The sequence below is a fragment of the Eumetopias jubatus genome, unplaced genomic scaffold (assembly GCF_037043125.1).
Source record: "Eumetopias jubatus isolate StellerSeaLion01/CBP00866 unplaced genomic scaffold, mEumJub1_p1.0 scaffold_4, whole genome shotgun sequence".
NCBI classification, from domain to species: Eukaryota; Metazoa; Chordata; class Mammalia; order Carnivora; family Otariidae; genus Eumetopias; species Eumetopias jubatus.
In genome coordinates, this window is record NW_028274810.1 from 12473967 (window position 1) to 12493677 (window position 19711).

At 52.0% G+C, this 19711-nt stretch overlaps 1 protein-coding gene across 2 annotated transcripts in view; it reads right to left on the reverse strand.

Moving 5' to 3' along the window:
• Positions 1–19711, reverse strand: part of MOV10 (Mov10 RNA helicase) — a 22671-nt gene continuing 2960 nt past the window's right edge. For both annotated transcript variants that reach the window (XM_088022326.1, XM_028101939.2), the window contains exons 3-21: positions 9643–9843; positions 9179–9414; positions 8740–8998; positions 7432–7566; positions 6632–6800; positions 5714–5868; positions 5307–5483; positions 5046–5193; positions 4481–4639; positions 4133–4236; positions 3854–3951; positions 3540–3756; positions 2669–2786; positions 2268–2459; positions 1954–2028; positions 1001–1126; positions 828–916; positions 415–536; positions 1–340 (exon numbers count right to left, since the gene is read on the reverse strand). In XM_088022326.1, coding sequence (XP_087878452.1) covers positions 249–340; positions 415–536; positions 828–916; positions 1001–1126; positions 1954–2028; positions 2268–2459; positions 2669–2786; positions 3540–3756; positions 3854–3951; positions 4133–4236; positions 4481–4639; positions 5046–5193; positions 5307–5483; positions 5714–5868; positions 6632–6800; positions 7432–7566; positions 8740–8998; positions 9179–9414; positions 9643–9843 — 2872 coding nt within the window. In that variant the 3' untranslated portion in view covers positions 1–248. The remainder of the gene's footprint in view (positions 341–414; positions 537–827; positions 917–1000; positions 1127–1953; positions 2029–2267; positions 2460–2668; positions 2787–3539; positions 3757–3853; positions 3952–4132; positions 4237–4480; positions 4640–5045; positions 5194–5306; positions 5484–5713; positions 5869–6631; positions 6801–7431; positions 7567–8739; positions 8999–9178; positions 9415–9642; positions 9844–19711) is intronic.

The window sequence follows — 19711 nt, forward strand, 5'->3', positions numbered from 1 at the left end:
TTTTGCATAGAACAAGATTTTGTTTTCAGTTTTTCTTCCTCCCCCTACCCCCAATTGTTAGCAGCTTGATGTGTCATTCTCCCCAGCAGGGGAGGGGCTGGAATGGCTTGGGTTGTAAACTCCCTCCCCCAGCCTTCCTGTCCCGTGGAGGGGCAGCTCAGCTGGGCTCTGGTTCAGGCTGGGTTCTGGTTCAGGGTCGGGTGGGCGGTTAAGGCTTGGCTGGTGTGAGAAGGCGGTCTGCTGTGTCTTCAGAGCTCATTCCTCCACTCTGGCTCTACTTGCAGGGACAGGCCATCTTCTCCCTCCCGTTCCTGGGGGAGGTAGTCGTGACCTTGGGGCCCTAGAAAGAAAAGAGGTGAGCCTGTCTTCCTTACCTTCTCCCCTAGTGCTGTCCCCTACCTGGCCCAGCCATACCTGAGGTAGAGGGCCTGAGCTTGCTCAGGCCTTGGAGCAAGTTCTGTCCCTGCTGCAGGTCCAGTTTGGCAGGGAAGGGGCACCCGGTGTACCCCCCGTTTTCTTTACAGAACTCCAGGAATCTGTGGGGTACAGGGACATTCACACACACAGAGCTGCGCAGGCCTGGCCGAAGAGCGCCGTTAGAGGCTGGAGGCTAGGCCTTGGTCCTGCTACACCGGCCTGTGCCTCTGGGCCAGTTGCTTATCCTCTGCCAGGTAACTTAAATGGGGGTATTGTGAGGACGAACAGACGAACCCACTGAACAGACCTGCGGATTAACTGAGCCACAAGGAGGTGCTTAATCTAGCTGCACCTGCCCCAGGTTGGGGGTTGTGGCTACCCAGAGGGATTATGGGGGTGGGAATGCTCACACTTTCCAGTCAGGGTCATGGCCCAGGAGGAGCGGGTTGCCCACCACGATGAGCAAAGCCTTGGCCCGGGTCACAGCCACGTTGAACCTCTGGAAGGAAGGAGTGCTAGGGTCATGGGAGGGAAGGACCTTAAGGAAGGAAGAATTCCTCAAACCGGCCACCAGCCCTCAAACCTTGGGGTTCTTAAGGAAACCCAGGTTAAAGTCCAGATCCAGCTGCACAAAGCTCTGGCTGCTCCGGACGGTGGAAATGAGGATGACGCTGCGCTCTTGGCCTTGGAACTCTTCCACGGAGCCCACCTGGAGGGTGAGAGACAGGGCCTGCAGCGCGGGGCTCACAGGGGAAGCAGAGGGGCGCACCCTGCCTCGGGGAGCTCGAGCTCCAAGGCCGGTGCAGGGAAGTCCCCGGGCATTTGTTGCAGTGGAGGGAGTGGGCAGGAAAGAGAATGGGAAGATTGCCCTGGAAGCTGACACCTGAAGGGGGAATCCAGGTAAGGGGGGGGTGCGGGCTAGAAAGGGTTCTCAGCCAAGAAAACACGGTGGCAAGGACTTGGTAACTCAGAGCAGTGGTTTTCAAACTTGCAGAAAGACAATCACTAAGTACTTGTTAAAGACAAACTGGAGGCCTTTAAACCAGAGAGCAAACCCCGGCTGCACGCTAGATCACCTGAGGAGCCCTACAAAAATAGCGATGCCCTGGTTCTGGCCCCAGGTAGCTGTGCCAACCCACCGGGTGGGGCTCTGGCAGCAGGCGCGCTAAAAGCTTTCCAGGTGATTCTTATCTGCAGGCAATGGTGAGAACCACCACGTGAGAGTCCAAGCACTGAATGACTCAGAGGGTGGGAAGGGTGAGCAGGGACACTATCACATGATGGGTCAGGCAGGCTGGGAGTTCGGACTTCATCCTCAGGGCAGAGGCCGTAAAACGGCCTGGTGGATAAGAATCAAGAATCTGGTGGGGTGCTTCTTGGTCCCGGCCCGGAAGGACAAGTGGACAAGCCGGGATCTGCAGGAGGGAGGGCTAGGGACAGCCCCACTGTGTCTCAGGCAGTGAGCGTGGGGCACCTTGGGGAGGTCTCTGGAAGTGGAGGGAAGTGCGGGGAGTGTGAAACAGCGGTGAGTGTCACCTTCAAGTCTTTGATGTCATCCAGTCCCCGAAGCTCCTTGTCAAGTTTGGTGATGCAATGACGGATTTTTTCCACCTGGAAGATGGGGACAGGTGCCCTTCTCTTATTCCATTACCCCAGTGCAAAAGGGAGCCAGGCAGGTGGCCAGAGAGCTGGGGGGCAAAGAGGCAGGGACAGCTGACCTCTGAGCTCTTCTGAGATACGGGGCCAGCAGAGGCCTGAGCTCCTGGAACCTCCACCTAGTGGTCTGGCTACGAAGGAGGTACCATCTGGAAGGGGGATGTCCCACCCTCGATGGGAACTGAGGGCCTGACCTGCTTCCGATATGGAGAGATGACACCCACGCTTCGGGGGCTCAGGCGGGCTTTGCCCTTCTTGGAGGAGGGGGCCAGGAGCAGCTTCAGGTAGGAGGTCACTGTGGCAGCCTCTTCTGGGTTGAAGAATGATGGGCTATTGCCCTCACGCTCATCCTTGCCCATTACGCCATGAAAGATGATGGGAAAGCCCTGGATAGTGGGTCAGGGGAAACCTTCAGCCAGACCTCCCGTCTCCCTTCCCTCCCACCCCCACACCCATGCAGGGAATGTGGGATCCCAGGCCAAGGTGACAAAGCCTGTGACTTCCACTCAGAGCCGCCTCCTACGTTGCACCTTCAGTAGGAGGGAAGCTGGGGTACAGGGGCGGCAGCTTGAGCCCCGGCCCTGTTTAGCCTCACCTGTCGAGGCAGACCCTCCCAGCGGCAGAAGCGCTCTCGGTCCACAACGTCCGCACAGGCCTGCAGCTCCCCTTCATAATAGAGTTGGTTAGGGATATCCAGGATGGTGGGGTGGGACCTGGGAGGCAGGAGGAGGAAGATTACTTCTGCCCCTCCCTCGGGGTTCCCCCTGCTCTACCTGCTCTGGGTCCACACACATCATCCTCCTGTCGCCCACCCCCTGGACGGCAGACCTGCTGAGCTACGGTGCCCCGCTAGGCGCTCAACTGCACGAGGCAGAACCCAACGGGGTTCCTGAGAGCATCTGGCCCGTGGATTTCATGGGCCAAATTTAAAAGGAAAACACAAGAAAGGGGGAACCCATCCTCAGGTTTCAATTTTGCCAAGGGAAGACAGTACAAAAACACCGATCACCTACTGTTGCCATTATCTGACGAAATAACGTGTTAACGCTAAAAGCAGAAGTAATAACACGACAGCTAAGGCCGACTGAACTTGTAAGTGGGACTTAATCTGAGGAACTCCGAACTTAGGAATTCATCTGAGCATTTTAGGTCCATGAATTCCTTGACTAAAGCAGACATACAGCTCTTTAATTTGAATAACAATTAGGTTTATGAAAAACTGCCTTGTCCCAATTTTGCTGATTTCTCCTCGGACTGCCGGGAGACCAGACAATCCTGCAACACACAACTAAGCAAACCGCTCTGAAGTGAAGCCACTTGCAAGGCCAGAGACCATGAGCAGCAGTGATGGGGCTGGAGTGGAGATCCCATAACCTCGGAGCAGCAGGACCGCAGGATGGAGCCGTGGGCGGGGTGGGGGGGGGCTGCGTGGGGCGGGTGAAGGCACGGCGAGGGGGCGGGGCTACCTGTAGTTGCGCAGCAGCTTGGTTATGAACTGGGGGTTATAGCCATTGGAGCCCTTCTTGTATAGGGCGTTGTAGGTCAGCAGCCGCTCCAGCAGTGAGTACCCCAGCCCATGCTTCTGGGTCAGCGGGGAGCGCAGCACGGGCCCCAGCTGCCTAGGGTCTCCTGCCAGCACCAGCTGCCCTCCTGGATTGTCTGTTTCCTTGACTTCCATCAGCCCTGAGAGGCGGGGTGCCGTGGGGAGAAAGTTAAGCAGCGGGACCTCCCCCAACCCCATGCAGGGCGGTACACACGCAGCCCACCCTGAACCCCTCACCTGCTATGGCCACCAGACTCTCGGGCTCCATGGAGTGGCCGGCCTCGTCGATGAAGATGTGTGTGAAGTGATCGATGGGAAACTGAGCTGAGACCAACCTGGGGAGCGTCAGGCCGGGCAGGGGTCATATCCGGGCACCTGACCAGCAAACCTGAATGCCCACCCGGGCTGGCCCCTCACCCCACTGCCAGGCACCATTCTTCCCCAGCCCCGCTACCTCCTTACTTCCACACACGACTGACACACACATATACACGCATGCGCACACACGCTTCCCACCTGCTGGCCGTGATGAGGGTGGTAATCAAGACACGATATTCCTGCAGCTTCTTCTTGGCGGGAAACACGTAATCCCCCTTCTTTGCATCCCAGTTACAGCAGGGCTGTGGAGGGGGGGGTCAGCCAGCTCCACCCATCCTCACCCTCACTCTGGGTCTCCCAGGCAATTTTCTCCACCTCTCTCACTGCCCACACAGGGAAATGGAAGGCCAGAGAGGGGTCCCGACCCACCCAAGCTCCTGCAGCGAGTATCAGAATCCAGGTAATAACCTCATTTCCTGGCCCCAGCATCTACCCTGAACCTCCCAGCACCCACCATCCCTCAGCCCTGCACACTTCTCCAAATACCTTGATGTCCTCGGGCACCATGCGAATGTCCCTGCTGGGGGCCAGGAGGCGGTAGATGGATCTGGGCAGGTGGACCCGGAGCCGCTGACAGAGGAGGTCAGCCCCTGAGTTGGACGGAGCGCAGGCCAGGATGTGGGCTTTGGGCAAGTGTTTCACCACCTGGGGTGGGGATAAGCACAGTGTGGGAAGCAGCTTCTTTGGCTCCAGGAGGGGTAGGGGAGAGACTTGGTTGTGCCTCATGTTGGCACAGGGTGGCATTTGTGTCCCAGACCTGAGGGAAGCAGTGACACAAAAGGCAAGTTCTGACCACCCCCCGCCCCCCAGTCCAAGTACGCACTTTACTGCTGGAAACCTTGTGTAGTAAACATTCGAGTCTATGATGGCCGAAACATGACTGGTGACTCCCGAGTCGTGCAGGACCCACCCTGCCCAACAATGCTCAGCGGCCACACGGACTCGAGGCCAGCCTGGGGGTGATCAGGGAGCTGGAGGCGCCCAGCATCTGGGAGCTGCTTGGTCCCCGGGGGACTCAGCGTAGGCCCTGGGTCTATGCTCAAGGCCCCACCTGCTTGATGGCTTCCACTAGGGTGACAGTCTTGCCAGTGCCCGGAGGCCCAAAGATGATGTAGGGGGCTGGACGGGTGGTACCCATGACAATGTACTTCATGGCCTGCAGCTGCTCAGGGTTCGACTCCAGACTGCGGTCGTATAGCCTGGCAGAGGGGCCCGAAACAGGATGTCACCTGGTGTCCCAGAGGCTTCCCCGACTCCATCCCCAGTGCCCCCCAACTCCAAGTAGCCCCAGAGCACCCCTGCCCGGTCTCACTTGAGCTTCACATCTGAGGGCAGCAGCGGGACCCCACGGGAGGCCACGGGAAAGAGCATGGGCCACAGCGGCCAGTGCCCCGTGAGCTCCAGGGCGCGGTGCTGCACCCGCAGGGGCTGGCGGTTGAAGGTAAAGTTCACCTTGAAGGTCAGCCCATCCACAAAGCGGCTCAGGAGGCTTTGGGAAAGGAGAGGGGGGAAAGAGCTCCAGTTAGGGCCAGGACTCTGCATCTACCCTGATGTCCAGTCCCACCAGCAGAAGCTGCTACTGAGGCATCTCGGGGCTCCCCCTGAAGAAAAGCTCTGTCCCTGGGGCCCTACACATCTCAGGGAGAAACACATCTGCTGCTCTGGCCTAAGAAGTATCTATACACCCTTCTAGCAGCTCATGGGTCCCCCAACACCCACCTCGTGGAAAAGCTCAGCTTGACACGGTCCAATTCCACCTTATGTACAAAGCCCTTGTAGGTGACAGGGTCCTCCTGATGGGTCTCAGAGGACAGAAGTGCGAACAGGTGGTCACCCCGTAGCACTGAGGGGCGGCTCTCGGTCACCCCAGGAACCTGTGGGGTGTGGACACAAGCAAGCTTCTATCCCAGGGATGGCTACTGGAGGGCCCAACCGCCCGGCTCTTCACACCTCCTCTGAGGGACAAGGACTGAGGTGGTGTCCTTCTATCCCAAGACCCAGGGAGCTTTGCTGTTTTCCTCTTCCACCTGCCAGGGCAGAAGTCAGCGGAGGAGCAAAGAGACAAGTCTGCCCCAACTGCATAGAGATGCTGTGCTGGGAACGCTCCCTGAACAATTTCAGGACTTAAGAGCCAGATTCCCAGCCCATCCGTTTGCCCTCTTGGCCAACTCGGATCCTCCTCTGCCCTTGAAATCTTGCTCAAAACTCAAGCTACTGCAGGAATCTTTCCCTGCTCATCCCTAGCCCCTGCCTCTCTTAGCTGGTGTCCTCCTCGGCGCCTGTGTGCAGGACTCTATGCTCATGTGTTACTGTGGGCTTATGCATACGACACTCGACATATGAGAGCTGGAAAGGGATCTAAGAATTATCTAGCCCAGCTCTGTACTTTTTAGATAAGGGAACTAAGGTCCAGAGAGAGCGCGGGACTTGCCCAAGGCCACAGAGCTAGCAGTAGCCCTGTGTGGACTAAAACCCAGGCCCTCCCTCCCTGTTGCCCTGCTCCGACACCCATCTGGGGCAGAGGAGGACTACTCTGCTCCTTGCTGAGCTCTCTGGGGGCAGGAACAGGGTTCCCCCCTCAGCCTACGGGCTGGCTGACGTGAGCCCGCCCTCCCTGCACCAGATCCGAGCCCCGACCTCCAGGGTGAGCAGCCTGGGGTTCTGGTCTGCGGGGTCCCAGGTCATGGGCACCGACTCCAGGTCATAGTGGCGGATGTCATGCTCCATCTGCAGCTCCTCCAGGTGCAGCAGGAGCCGGAGCTTCACCTCGTAGTTCCTCCACTGCAGGCCTGTCTCCAGCTGGGCCCTGGCGTGACGGGTGGGTAGAGAGGAGAACAGGACGGGTCAGGCAACCCCAGTGCGCGGGAGCAGCCACCCTCCCAGCTCTGGGGCCCTGAAAGCACCAGGAATCAGAGAAGACTAGAAGGGCAGAGAAGCGGGTGGGGCTCAGAGGCCTCGGAGCACAGAGCCCTGGCTCTCCACTCCTTCCTTCCGACACCCCTGCCCCCACCTCACACCCGACTTGGCATCTGCACCACGGATCCTAGGGCCTGGAACATTCTCCCGCCAAGATGCTCCTGTGACATATGCCCTCGCCTCATTCAAATGTCATTCTCTGCTCAAATATCACCTTCTCAAAGAGGACGGCACTAACTGCCCTCCGCAAGACAGCACACCCCGTCCCCTTATCTGAAAGTGCAGCTTTACCGGCGTTCTTCATAGCCCTCAGCACTACATGAAACCATGAGATAGATGCTCATTTTCCCCCACTGCCATGGACAAGGCCCTCATGTGAATGGTTCACCTTGAACAGTGCCTGGCACGCGGTGCCTGCTCAGTACAGGAATGAAGGCGCACAGGAGGCTGAGGACAGAGCCATGGGGCAGGGCGAAGAGACATGGAAAGCCGCACGAGGGGGGCAGGAGGGTGGCTCTTACTTGATCTCCGCAATCTCCTTTGGGGCAGTGAAGATACTTGTCCCCTGAAGAAGGACGGGGAGCAGCTGCCGGAGGCGAGGGGGTGGGTAGTATGTGCCCAGTGCCATACTCAGCTCCAGGTCATAGCCCTTAGCGCTGTAAGAGTGGGGGAAGCAAAGTGACCACAAATTCAGAGCTCTCTCCCCTTCAGAGAGGTGGAGAAGGCCCCTCCCCGGAAGATGCAAGAAGCCCTTCTAGAAAACTATTGCTGAAGGGGGTCAGCAGCTTTTGCCCAAGGAGGCAGAACTCACTACCCGATGAAGCTGCTCATCCCAAGGCTGGACCATTCTCATTTTGGAACGCATCATACTTGCAAACATTCAAAAAACACACATGGGGGCGCCTGGGTGGCTCAGTCAGTTAAGTGTCTGCCTTCGGCTCGGGTCATGATCCCAGGATGCTGGGATCGAGTCCCGAATCGGGCTCCCTGCTCAGAGGAGAGCTGCTTCTCCCTCTCCCTCTGCCTGCTGCTCCCCCTACTTGTGTGCTCTCTCTCTGTCTCTGTCAAATAAATAAAATCTTAAAAAAAAAAACAAACAACAAAACCCACATATGTTAAGACACATGTATGTAAATAGTATGGGTGTAAGTAATCAGAAAATAGCGAATAAATGAGTAAATAAGTAACATTCTCATTATCCAGGGATAACCAACATTTAACTCTTTGGTAGGTAAACTTCTAGACTTTGCCAATTTGTATTACATACATATAGTTTTAACAAAAAGAGCTCGACTGCTTACAGTTTGCTTTTCTAGCTCAGTTATCTTGTAAACCTCTAGCTATGTCAAAAAAAGATGTCTACACAAATTATAGGATTCCACTCATGGAATGTCCACATAGGCAAATCTATAGACATAGAAGGCAGATGCGTGGTTGCTCAGGGCTGGGAGGAATGGGGAGCAAAGGGGGTGGCAGCTAAAGGGCATGGGTTCCTTTGTGGGTGATTAAGTGTTCTAAAACGGATCATGGTGATAGTTGCCTGTATCTGTGAATATACTGAGAATCTAAATTGTATACTTTAAATGGGTGAATTGTATGGTATGTGAATTATCTCCATAAATCTGTAAAAAGGAGAGAGAGAGAGGTCTACCACAAGCTGCCTGACAATCTATCATACGATCGAAAATGCTTAGCATTTTTTCAGTTACCTGCAACTTTCTTCCCCAACAGAAAAGGTCTCTGAGGCCCGGAGGAGTTACAAACTCACTTGGGAAAGGGGCCCCGGCTTGGGCTCTGGGCTGGACTAGGTTGGAGGGAAAAGGAGTTACCGATCAGGTCTCTCTCCTTCCTCTATCCGGCTGGTCACTACAGGGTTTCCAGTGATCCGGGTCCGCTTGAAGGGAGTCGTGGGTTTCAGCTGTGCAGCCAGGGGACTGTGGGCAACGGCGGCCAAGAATCGGGCGATGTAGAAAGTACCAGCTCCTTCTGAACCCGGCTCCCCGGGGCCCAGCAGCTCCCAGAGCACTGTGGCCGGGAAGTAGCCCACAAAGCTGGTCTTGCAATGGACATGGAGCTCGTAGCACTCGCCTGAGGGAGGACAGCAGAGTTAGAAGGGACAGGGGAGGGATGCTCCCCCAGCAGCCACAGCCCAGGGTAGGAGCCCCCCACCCAACAGAGGGACAGCAAGAGCGTGTTTCCAGAGGCACCAACTCTTCCCAGGGCAAGTCCCTGTCCACCAAAGGCTCTTTCCTGTGGAAACCCACTCACCGGGGCCCAGTGGGCAGGGCAGCTCCTGGTCTCCATTGTAGAAGGCAAACTGGGGGGTCCGGCAGAGTGGGAAGAGGTGAGTGAGGGTGACAGGCTGGGTTCCTCCGTTCCGAAGCCTCAGGGTCAGCACCTCCTTGCGGTTCAAATCCAGGCGGATAAGGAGCTGCCCATCTCGGGCTTCATGGGGCCCCTGGACTTCCACGTCCACCCCATGTTTCCCGTGAAGATACTCATCCCTGGGGAGAGCGGGAGTCAAGGCGGGGCTGGGACAGGAGGGGCCTAGAACAGGGGAGGCTGGCGAAGTGCCCGCTGAGCTCAGGAACCCCACCGCCTCTCCCCAGACCGACTAGCTCCTTCCCTACCCTTCCCCCACTTCTTGAAGGAGGGGGCTTTACCCCAAACTGAGGCCACCCACTCTACCATCAGCCAGACAGCTTCCCCCACCAACACCCACACCCACACACCTGTCGTAGAAGATCTTGGCTAGCAGTGACTTGTGTTTGCTGATGTCTGACCCCAGCTTCACTCTCCTCTTTTCTGGGAACCATACGTTGGCCCAGCGGTCGAGTCTGAAGAACCTGACCCGAGTCTTGGTGACGTAGGCCAGATTTGCAATCTTCATTCCATACAGCATGGAGGAGAAGCCAGGGGCAGGGGTCCCAAAGCTGCCGGAAGCAGAGGAGACTGGGAAGTGAGGGAAGGCAGGGCTGCCGGTGGTTTTGGGGGGGGGGCAGAAGGGGACGCTGTCTGCGGGTCGCTCTGTGTGGGACACACCAGCCCTGCTGCGGAACAGGACAGGACCCAGGGACAGAGACTCAGGCCGGGGTCATAGGAATTTTTAATGTTTTCAGGGAATTCAATAGGACTTCCCAAGACAAAATATGATTGTTTTAAAACAGCAGGTTTGTAGAGTGTGCATTTCTGAGGAGGAAAGCCCAGTACTGGGCTGGTGATTTGGAGGACTAAGGGAAGAGAGACAAAGAAATGAAGATTGGGGGGTGGGGTGCCAAAAAAAAAAAAGATAGCAACAACCCAGCAGAAAGAGCTAGGGCTAAGGGGAAGCTGAGTGAGTTGATTCAGAGGGGTGGACCTGGGGTCCTGCCTGACGGTGAGGAGGGAGAGAGGGGTCAGAGAGAGCACAGATGTCCATGGTGTGTGGACAAGGTGGCTGATCAGACAGCAGTTTCCACCTGAAGTCAAAGGGTGCAGGTGGACCCAAGCAGGAAGGGAAAGGATCCTTCTCCAGAGATCAAATAGCTTGGTTTTGTGCCTAGAGAAGGTGAAGACAGGGAAAACTGGTCAGAAGGACAATAAACTCAAGGTTTAGTGCCTGGAATTCAGTTTAGTCAACTCAACACTTACAGAGACCTGTTATGTGCCAGACCCTGCGCTAGGCCCTGGGGCGGGGGAGGGTTCAATGAGGCAGGAGACCCAGGCCTGCCTCGAGGAGCCCAGCACAGACTGAACACATGGATTCCGGCATTGCTGCCGGGGGCGCAGCCAGGGAGGGGCACGGAGCCAGGCTGGCCACGAAGGCTTCCCGGGGACAGTGGTCTGAACTGAGTCCTGAGGAATGAATGGGTGTCAACCAGGCACAAGAGCTCGGAGCGTGAAGTGTGAGCCCAGATGGAGGGCTATGCAAGAACAGGTGCAGGGGGTCAGGCGGGACCTCCCACTCGGCCCCTGGCTGGGTCACCTCGGGCTACGTCACTTCTTGGGAGTCTCACTTTCCTCCCCTATGGAACAGGGATAAGGACAGGTTACCTGGCGGGGTTGCTATGAGGGTTGCCTGAGGGACGGGCGCTGCGGTGTCCATCTAGCCCAGCGCCTGGCACATAAGGAGCTCTCCGTAAGGTGTGCTACGATTAGTATTACACACAGCCGGGGGGCACTACGGTGAAAAGGGCGGGGCGGGCGTGGTGGGAGGCAGCAGAGGTGGGCAGGGACCAGGTCACACAGGTTGGCATGCCAGGCCAGGAAGCCTAGACTTGACCCTTCCCCTCCTTTCCTGACAACCAGGAGCTGGGGGGCATCCCCACATGTGACACATCCAAGATCTGGACAGCTGACCACCCTCCCTCGGTGCGTTCTAGGGAACGCAAGCAAATCCGTTCGTGAGAACCATGGCAATCCCTATTTAACTTGGAAGGCTAAAGCAGCATGGTCACTCACTAGCGTGTAACGAGATCATTTATGGTCCGCACCATTCCCTGGTGCCCCCTGCCTGTCACTCTGCCCCTCTCCCTTCTCACCCCAAGCAAATGAGACTCATACTATTCGGAAAACTTTGAATCAGCTCTGATTTGTTTCAAAAAGATAGTAAGTCATTTCGAGAACATAACAGAAAATGCTCAGTAAATGTTACTTACTATTATTAGTATTCATATTAGTAGTAACAGTAGTACTAAGAGTAGCAGTGGTAGTAGGAGTAGCAACAACTTACTTTCAGCCCACGGCAGAAGCTACACTGCGGTTACAGAACACCCGCGGGTGGTGGGTTTTAAGCAGGGGAGTGGCAAGATCTTATGTGCATTTCAGATCACTCTGGCATCAGGATTGGAGGATGGATTTGCTGGAGGCAAGACTGTAGGCAGGGATACCAGTTAGAAAAAGGCCATTGCAACAGTCCAATTAAAAGATGACAAGGGCCTGAACGAGGTGGTGGTGAGGACAGAAGAGGGGCCAGATCTGATAATATTCAGAATGTAAAATCAGCAGAATCTGGTGATTAACAGGAGGGGGGAATGGAAGCAGGGGAAGAGGGAGGCGTCCAGACAGTGCTCAAATCCACGGCTTGGCTTCCGGGACCATTCCTGAGATAGAGGTAAAGACAGGAGGAGGAGAAGAAGGAGGCTGGAGGGCCGGCCATGATGTTTGGATTTGGACATGTTCAGTTCGAGATTCCTCTGGTCCAGAGGCGGCTGGCTCCAGGAGTCGGAAACTGAGAACTCAGGCCAAAGTCAAGCCTGAGTCTGGCCTAACACTCAGGAGTCCTCGGTGGTCCTTACAACCATGGAGGTGTATGGGATCTCCCCAGGCAGTGTGAGTCGTCTGAGAAGAGTCGCGACCAGGACAACCCAGGGAGGAGGAGAAAACTTCCTAAGAGAGGGAGGAGAATCAGCAGGAAGTCTCCACATCAGGTATCAGGCTCAAACGCTGCCGCCGAGAGGTCCAGTCGCAAAGGGACAGAAATCAGGAGGTGTCACTGTTATTCACCAGGGCCCCTCGGTAAGTTCCACAGATGGAGCACAAACTCAAAATGGCAACAGAAGCCAGGTTCCACGGGCATGTTCCATACCTGTGCCCTCTCTGGCACCTGCATGGTCCCATTTCTGAGCCATCAGTGGAAGGACTCACGTCCCTCATAACTCCACTTAAGGAAACAGTGCAGGTGCTTTGAGATGCAGCCAGCTCTCAGCTTAGTGCTGGGGAGCAAACAGGGCTCTGAGGGGGCTGAGCAAACCTGAGAGCGCATGCCCTGTCTTGGCGGGGGGGTACTCCTTGCTACTCATCTCCAGACAGCTGTGGCCGGCAGGGAATGGAAGCCCAAGATGGCCAGATCTTTTGGCTTTTAAGAGAAGCCCAAATCAGGGTGCCTGGGTGGCTCAGTTGGTTGGCCGTCCGACTCTTGGTTTCAGCTCAGGTCATGATCTCCTGCTCCGGAGATGGAGCCCCGTATGTCAGGCTCCCCGCTCAATGGGGAGTCTGCTTCCCCTAAGCCCCCTCTCCCCACTCACACACACACACACTCTCTCTCTCTCAAATAAATGAATCTTAAAAAGAGAGAGAGAGAGAAACCCAAATCAAAATTTGAATGTGAAACCTATTTTTGGAAACTTCCGCATGGGCCCAAGAGCAGGAGGAACTCAACTTTGCAAGTTTTGCAACTTCACTTCTGCCTTGGGTACTACCATCTAACTATTTCTCAAAATTACTCCCCATGTCTATTACCTACTACTCCTCAAATTCTCCTACCCCTGGTCTAAGGCGACAGCCGTAACAAAAAAAATTTTTTTCCATCAGAAACTTAGTACATACTTGTGGAAAAAAAAGTCCCAATTGTTGTATTCTACATCTAGGCACCTACATGTCTAGGAAAACAGATGAACACATCCAGATGACCAGATGAAAAGATGTTCCAAAGGCAGAGAAATGCAAATTACAGTCACACTGAGACACCATTTTACTTCCATTAGACCAACAAAAGTGGAAAATAGAGCATGTGTTACTCTTGGGCATATGTGCAGAAGTGGGCTGTTGAACATTGCTGGTAGAAAGGTGGAGTACAACAACCTTTCGGGAAACAATCTGGCAACGTCTCCGAACATCTGAAATACAGGTATCCTTTAACTCAGGAAATCACATTCCTGGGAGGGCATCCCATGGAAAGAACAGTGCCTAAGGATCTGATCCAACAATATTTAAGATGTAAAACAAATGTAAAGTAATGAACATAATGTAAAGTGAGGATGCTTACTGCAGATTTATTCACAGTGGTCGAAAACTGGAAACAAAAAAAGTGCCCATCAACAGGGAGACGGCTGAATAAATCGCCAATGCCTATAGCATGGAATAGTAGGCAGCGGTGAAAAAGAACACATCACACCTACCCAGATGGCTGAAATTAAAAGCCTGACAACACCAAATCCTGCCGAGGACACGGACACACCAGAACACTCCTGCATCGTCAGAGTATAAACTGGTACAATCCCTTTGGAAAAACACGCCGTTTCATGTCAAACTAAACATATGTCCCAGTGTTCTGATTTTTAACGAAAAGAACATTACGGGTGCAATAAAAATTCATTAAATAATGCAACCATAACACCTAGTACGGAGCTAGTACTGGTATTTATCCAATAAATACTTGCTGGGAGAATGAGCGAAAGGATTATCAAATAATTTCAGACTACGCTTTTATAGACAGAACAGATGACATTGCAAACACTCAACCATTGGCTGGCATAGAGCACTCTGCTGGGCAGGGGCCTGGGGTGTTACACGTCAAGTTATATACATGGTCCAAACTTGGACATATATAATATAATTATATAATAGTATTACATACCATTATAAATATAATAAATATATAACTTATATAATCCTTCACACATACTGTCCAAACTTGGACACATATATGATAATATATGAATATACATATAATAAGTACACATATAGATAAATATAATATATATAAAGGAAGGCAGGTAGTGGAAAGGAAGTAAAATGAAGACCATGACCCGGTCACACTACTTTTAGATGACTATGTACATTTGGAATTATTAGTTATAACCAAAAAGAATAAATTAAGGCTGACTTAAGTGATAAGAGCTATTATCAATAAGTTGCAGGGAAGTTGAGAAATGGGCTCAGGAAACCGGCAGGAACTAGGGAAGGCTGAGCAGCCTCATCCTAGACAAGGTCACAACAGAGGATGAGTCCAGCTGCCAACCACCAAGAAAGAGGTCAAGCAACTTGCCTAAGATTTAAAAATAAAAATAAACACATATTAACCCTGTGACCCAGCAACTCTCCTCCCAGGTATATCCCCAAGTGAAATGTACAGGAATGTTCACAGAGATTTTATTCAACATGGCCCCAAACCCAGAGCAATGTTCATGAACAGAAGAACAGATAAACTGATTTGTATTCAGATGTAGTGTAATACTCAGTGATAAAAAGAAACTACCGATGAACACAACATGGATGAATCTTAACCAGGAGGGCTCAGTTGATTTGAGTAGGCAGGCGGACTCTCTACCTTGGGGTCATGAGTTTGCACCCCACGTTTGCAGTAGAGTTTACTTAAAACAAACAAAACATTATGCTGAGTGAAAGGTGGCTTTCACAAGAGTGCATACCTGGGGCACCTGGGTGGCGAAGTTGGTTAAGCGTCTGACTCTTGGTTTCAGCTCAGGTCATGATTTCAGGGTTGTGAGATCCAATGGTGGGCTCAGCGGGAAGTCTGCTGGGAATTCTCTCTCTGTCTCCCCCTCTGCCCCCCTTCTCAAGTAAATAAATAAAATCTTTACAAAAACAAAACAAAAAAACCCAGGAGTGCATGCATACCTCTTGATTCTTAAATGAAGTTCCAGACAAGCACAATCTCAAAAAAAAAAAAAAAAAAAAAAAAATCAGCAGTGGTCTCCTCTGGGTGGGTAAGGGTGAAGACCAACCAGGAAAGATGAGAGAACTTTTGGGGGTGATGTCATGTTCTATGTCTTGATAGGGACTACACAGGATGTATGGATTTGTTAAAACTCATAGAATGATATAGTTAAAATGTGTCCATTTCACAGTCTTTAAGTTTTACTTAAATCTGGAACTATTACGGTTAATAATAATCATGCTGAAGCGTTTGGGTGAGGTGCAGTGAAGTCTGTAACTTACTCTGAAATGCATCAAAGATACTAAGATGGATCGACAGGTGTGCAAAATACTAATTAAGAAATCTAGGTGAGGGTATATGGGGGTTTGCTGTACAATCATTTCAACTTTTCTTTATGTGTGAAGTTTGTCATAATAAAATGTTGGGGAAAAAAATCCCAACGATGTATTAGAGGTCTACCAGATGATCAGGAATGATTTCTGTGATGTACTGCTGAGTAAGAAAAGCAGGATATGGAAAATGCATATGGCACGATCCTTTTTATTTATTTATTTTTAAGATTTTTATTTATTTATTTGAGAGAGACAGACAGAGCATTAAGCAGGGGGAGCAGCAGGCAGAGGGAGAGGGAGAAGAAGCAAGCTCCCCACAGAGCAGGGAGCCTGACTCGGGGCTCCATCCATCCCAGGACTCTGGGATCATGACCTGAGCCAGGGCAGGCACTTAGTGACTGAGCCACTCAGGTGCCCCAGCATGATCCTTTTTAAGTAAAACAACCCAAAGAACACCCTGGTTGATATCATGAGTTTTCTGAGCATGGGGCAGAAAGTGGAAATGGAAATGGAGGTAGGATACTGATAGGGGGAGGGACCCACAATAACAAGGATATATTATAATGATCCCAGAGGGGGCACACCGACAGGAGTTTGAAGTAAGTATGGGTGCATAAAGAGATAAATGATGGGGTGGACAGCCAAAGGATCAAAAAACTTACTAACACAGAACATTAACGGCCCTCACTCCCAACTACCAGTTTAACTGTTCGAGGTGTATTTTTCTGTATGTACCTTTTTATATAAAGACTTTTTTAAAAGAATATTTTATTTATTTATTTGGCAGAGAGAGAGAGTGCACAAGCTGGGGGAGCAGCAGGCAGAGGGAGAAGCAGGCTCCCTGCTAGGCAGGGAACCTGACGCAGGACTCGGGCACCCCTAGACTTTTTTTTTTTTTTTTAAGTAGGCTCCACAACGAATGCGGGGCTTGAACTCACAACCCTGAGATCAGCACCTGAGATCAGGTGTGCCTGGGTGGCTCAGTGGGTTAAGCATCTGCCTTTGGCTCAGGTCATGATCCCAGGGTCCTGGGATGGAGTCCCCTGTCGGGCTCCCTGCTCAGTGAGGAGGAGCCTGCTTCTCCCTCTCCCTCTGCTAGCGCTCTCTGGCTCTCTCTCTCTCTAATAAATAAATAAAATCTTTCAAAAAAAAAAAGAACCTGAGATCATGAGTCAGACACTCCACCGACTAAGCCACCCAGGTGCCCCAAAGACTTTTTTTAAGCACACAAATTCTTCCTGTGTGCAGCACACTCTTTCCTGCAACAGACTTCTTTCACCACCATGGACATCCTTCTCGGACATTTTACCAAGCCCCCTTGCTCTTTGGGATGGCTCTAAAGGACAGCATGGTATGAATGCAGGTGGGTGTGTTTCACTACTTGTCCAGTGATAGACAGTTAGGCACCTACAATTTTTGCCTATTTCAAATGTTATAATAACCATCCATGCACAAACACTCTTGTAGGAGACTCATGGGACAAATGCCTTCAAAGCAGAACTTCCGGGTCAAACAGAATGACTCTTCACAACTTTGGAAAGGTCTGCCAAACAACCCTCTAAATGGGTTGTACAAACAACGTTATCACTGACAAGAATTTGAGAATACCCTTTTCCCAGACCCTAACGCCAGCAATCTTCAATCTTTTCAACTTTTGACAATCTGATAAACAAACAAACAAACAAACAAAAATGGTACCTTGCTTAAATCTGCATTTCCCTCATCACTGACATAGTCGAGGATCTTTCCTTCTGTCTGTTAGTCATTTGGGTTTCTTCCCCTAAATCAGGAGTTATCACCAAACACAAATCAGATCATGGCCCCCATTCATGACCCCACGGTCTATAAGATGGAGTCCAACCTTTTAAATACGGCATACTTGGATCCTCTGCATAACAAGGATCATGCAAACACAGTAACACCATCAACATTTATTGGACACTCCTGAAGTCCCTGAATGCATGATCTCATTTAATCCTCACAACCAGGTAGCAACTATTATTATCCCGTTTTAGAGAAGATACTGAGGCACAGGTCCTCACGTCAATCCCTCCTCAACCCTCCACCGTACCTCGGCCATTCCCAACTACTTAGATCACTCTCCAGACTTTCCTGTCCTTGTGGGCATCCTCAGTCTGTAATGCCCTGCCCTTGGCCCGTTATTGTATGGTGAACAATAATGAATCTTTTTAGATGCAGTGCAGGAAAAGCGGCTAGAGGAATGGCATTTCAGAACAAAATACCAAATCTGGCAACGATCTTAAAGGGACATCTAGTTCTGTGTTTTACAAACCGTGAGCTGCAACTCCCATTAGTGGGTCAAGACCAGGATTTTTATTTTTTTTTTTTAAAGATTTTATTTATTTATTTATTTATTTGACAGAGAGAGACACAGCAAGAGAAGGAACACAAGCAGCAGGGGTGGGAGAGGGAGAAGCAGGCCTCCCGCCGAGCAGGGAGCCCGATGCGGGGCTCGATCCCAGGACCCTGGGATCATGACCTGAGCCGAAGGCAGACGCTTAACGACTGAGCCACCCAGGCGCCCCATGAGACCAGGATTTTTATAAAACTGAAGTAGAACAGAATAAAAACTATCAGAGGGCAGGGAGTGAGACTCTTTACTGTTTCAAGGACACACATTGTTCTGTGAAAGCGGGGCATCCCAGGCCCCGAAGCAAAATGTATTCTTTACTGCCAAGAGAGGTCTCACCACCCAGCCATTCTTCACGCCAGAAGCATCTTTCTACAACCCTGAATCCGTCAACTCCTACTTTGAACTTTCTGTGCTTTCCTATTTCTGTTAAGATTAAAAGTAAGCAAACAAACAAGGCCTCTTGGCAGCGGCAAGGTCCTGCCCCATGGGGCGCCTGCCTCCCCTCTGGCCTCCCGTGACGGTCACGGAGTTCACTCTAAGCTTGTGAAGGTGCTACTCCCCCTGGGTCTGGAATGCTGTCCCCTTCCCCCTTATGTCCGTGAACTCCCGTTTATCCTTCCAGATTCTGTTCCAACATCACCTTCTCCCAGAAACCTCGGATTCCTAGACCAGGTCGAGGCTCCGAGTTACACACTCCAATCATGTCCTGGACCTTTTGTTCCTAGCACTTATCACAACTGTAATTAAATAATGATGTTTCACTGCCGCTGACTTCCTTAGACAGGTTCCTTCTGTGCATCTACAGCAACTCATGCAGTTTTGCTTTGCTCACAGGAAGTATTCGGCCAAGATTCGTTGAAGAAAAGAATGAGTCTCCTCCCCAAGTTCCTGTCACGAAACTTCTCGTGACACCCGTCGTTCCTCCATACGACAGCCTCCCAACCATCTCTGTAGTAATGACAGCTACCACTTCCAGAGCCCACACAATAGGCTTCGCAAGGTAAAGGCTTTTACCTAGGGAGCTCATTTTGGCCTCACCCAACCCTCAGAGAAGGGCATTCTTTTAGGCGCGGTAACAGGAAAATTTAGATAGTTGTTCAAAAATCCAATGCAAAACTCGTAAATGGCCCAGCCAAGATCTGAACTCCAGCTATCTAAACACTATCCCAGCCCCTGCAGGACTCTATTTCATTTGTCCACACATCTGTCACCCCCCCCCACCCCAACCCCCACTAGACTACGATTAGAGGCAGGAACCCAGGCACAGTCGCAGAGCCTCATTAAACATTATTTGCTAAATAATGACCAACCTGGCAGCGAGCATCACAACATCCTGAAATAACCTAGCTGGCCCCTCCCGCCATAGGAAATCTCCCTACAATTCCTGCCAGGGGGTGACTTGCTATAGCTCTCCCGGTGACCCATTCTCTGAGATCAACTCTAGATCAACTCGACTAATTCAATTCCATCCTGCCAGTACTTACAGAGCACCTACGACCTACCTGGGGACTGCCGAAAGGTGCTTATGTGACCAAAAGCCTGTCCCCACCTTCAGATGATCTGACAGTCTGGTTGGGGAGCCGGCCACATACTAGCTCCAGCACAACACAAGGCAGTGCAATTGGGCTATATAACCTGGCTGTGGAGAACGAGCTCCGAGGGCCCAGAGGAAGCAGCAGTGAATTCTCTAATCCTAACAGAAATCTCCAGCCACCAGG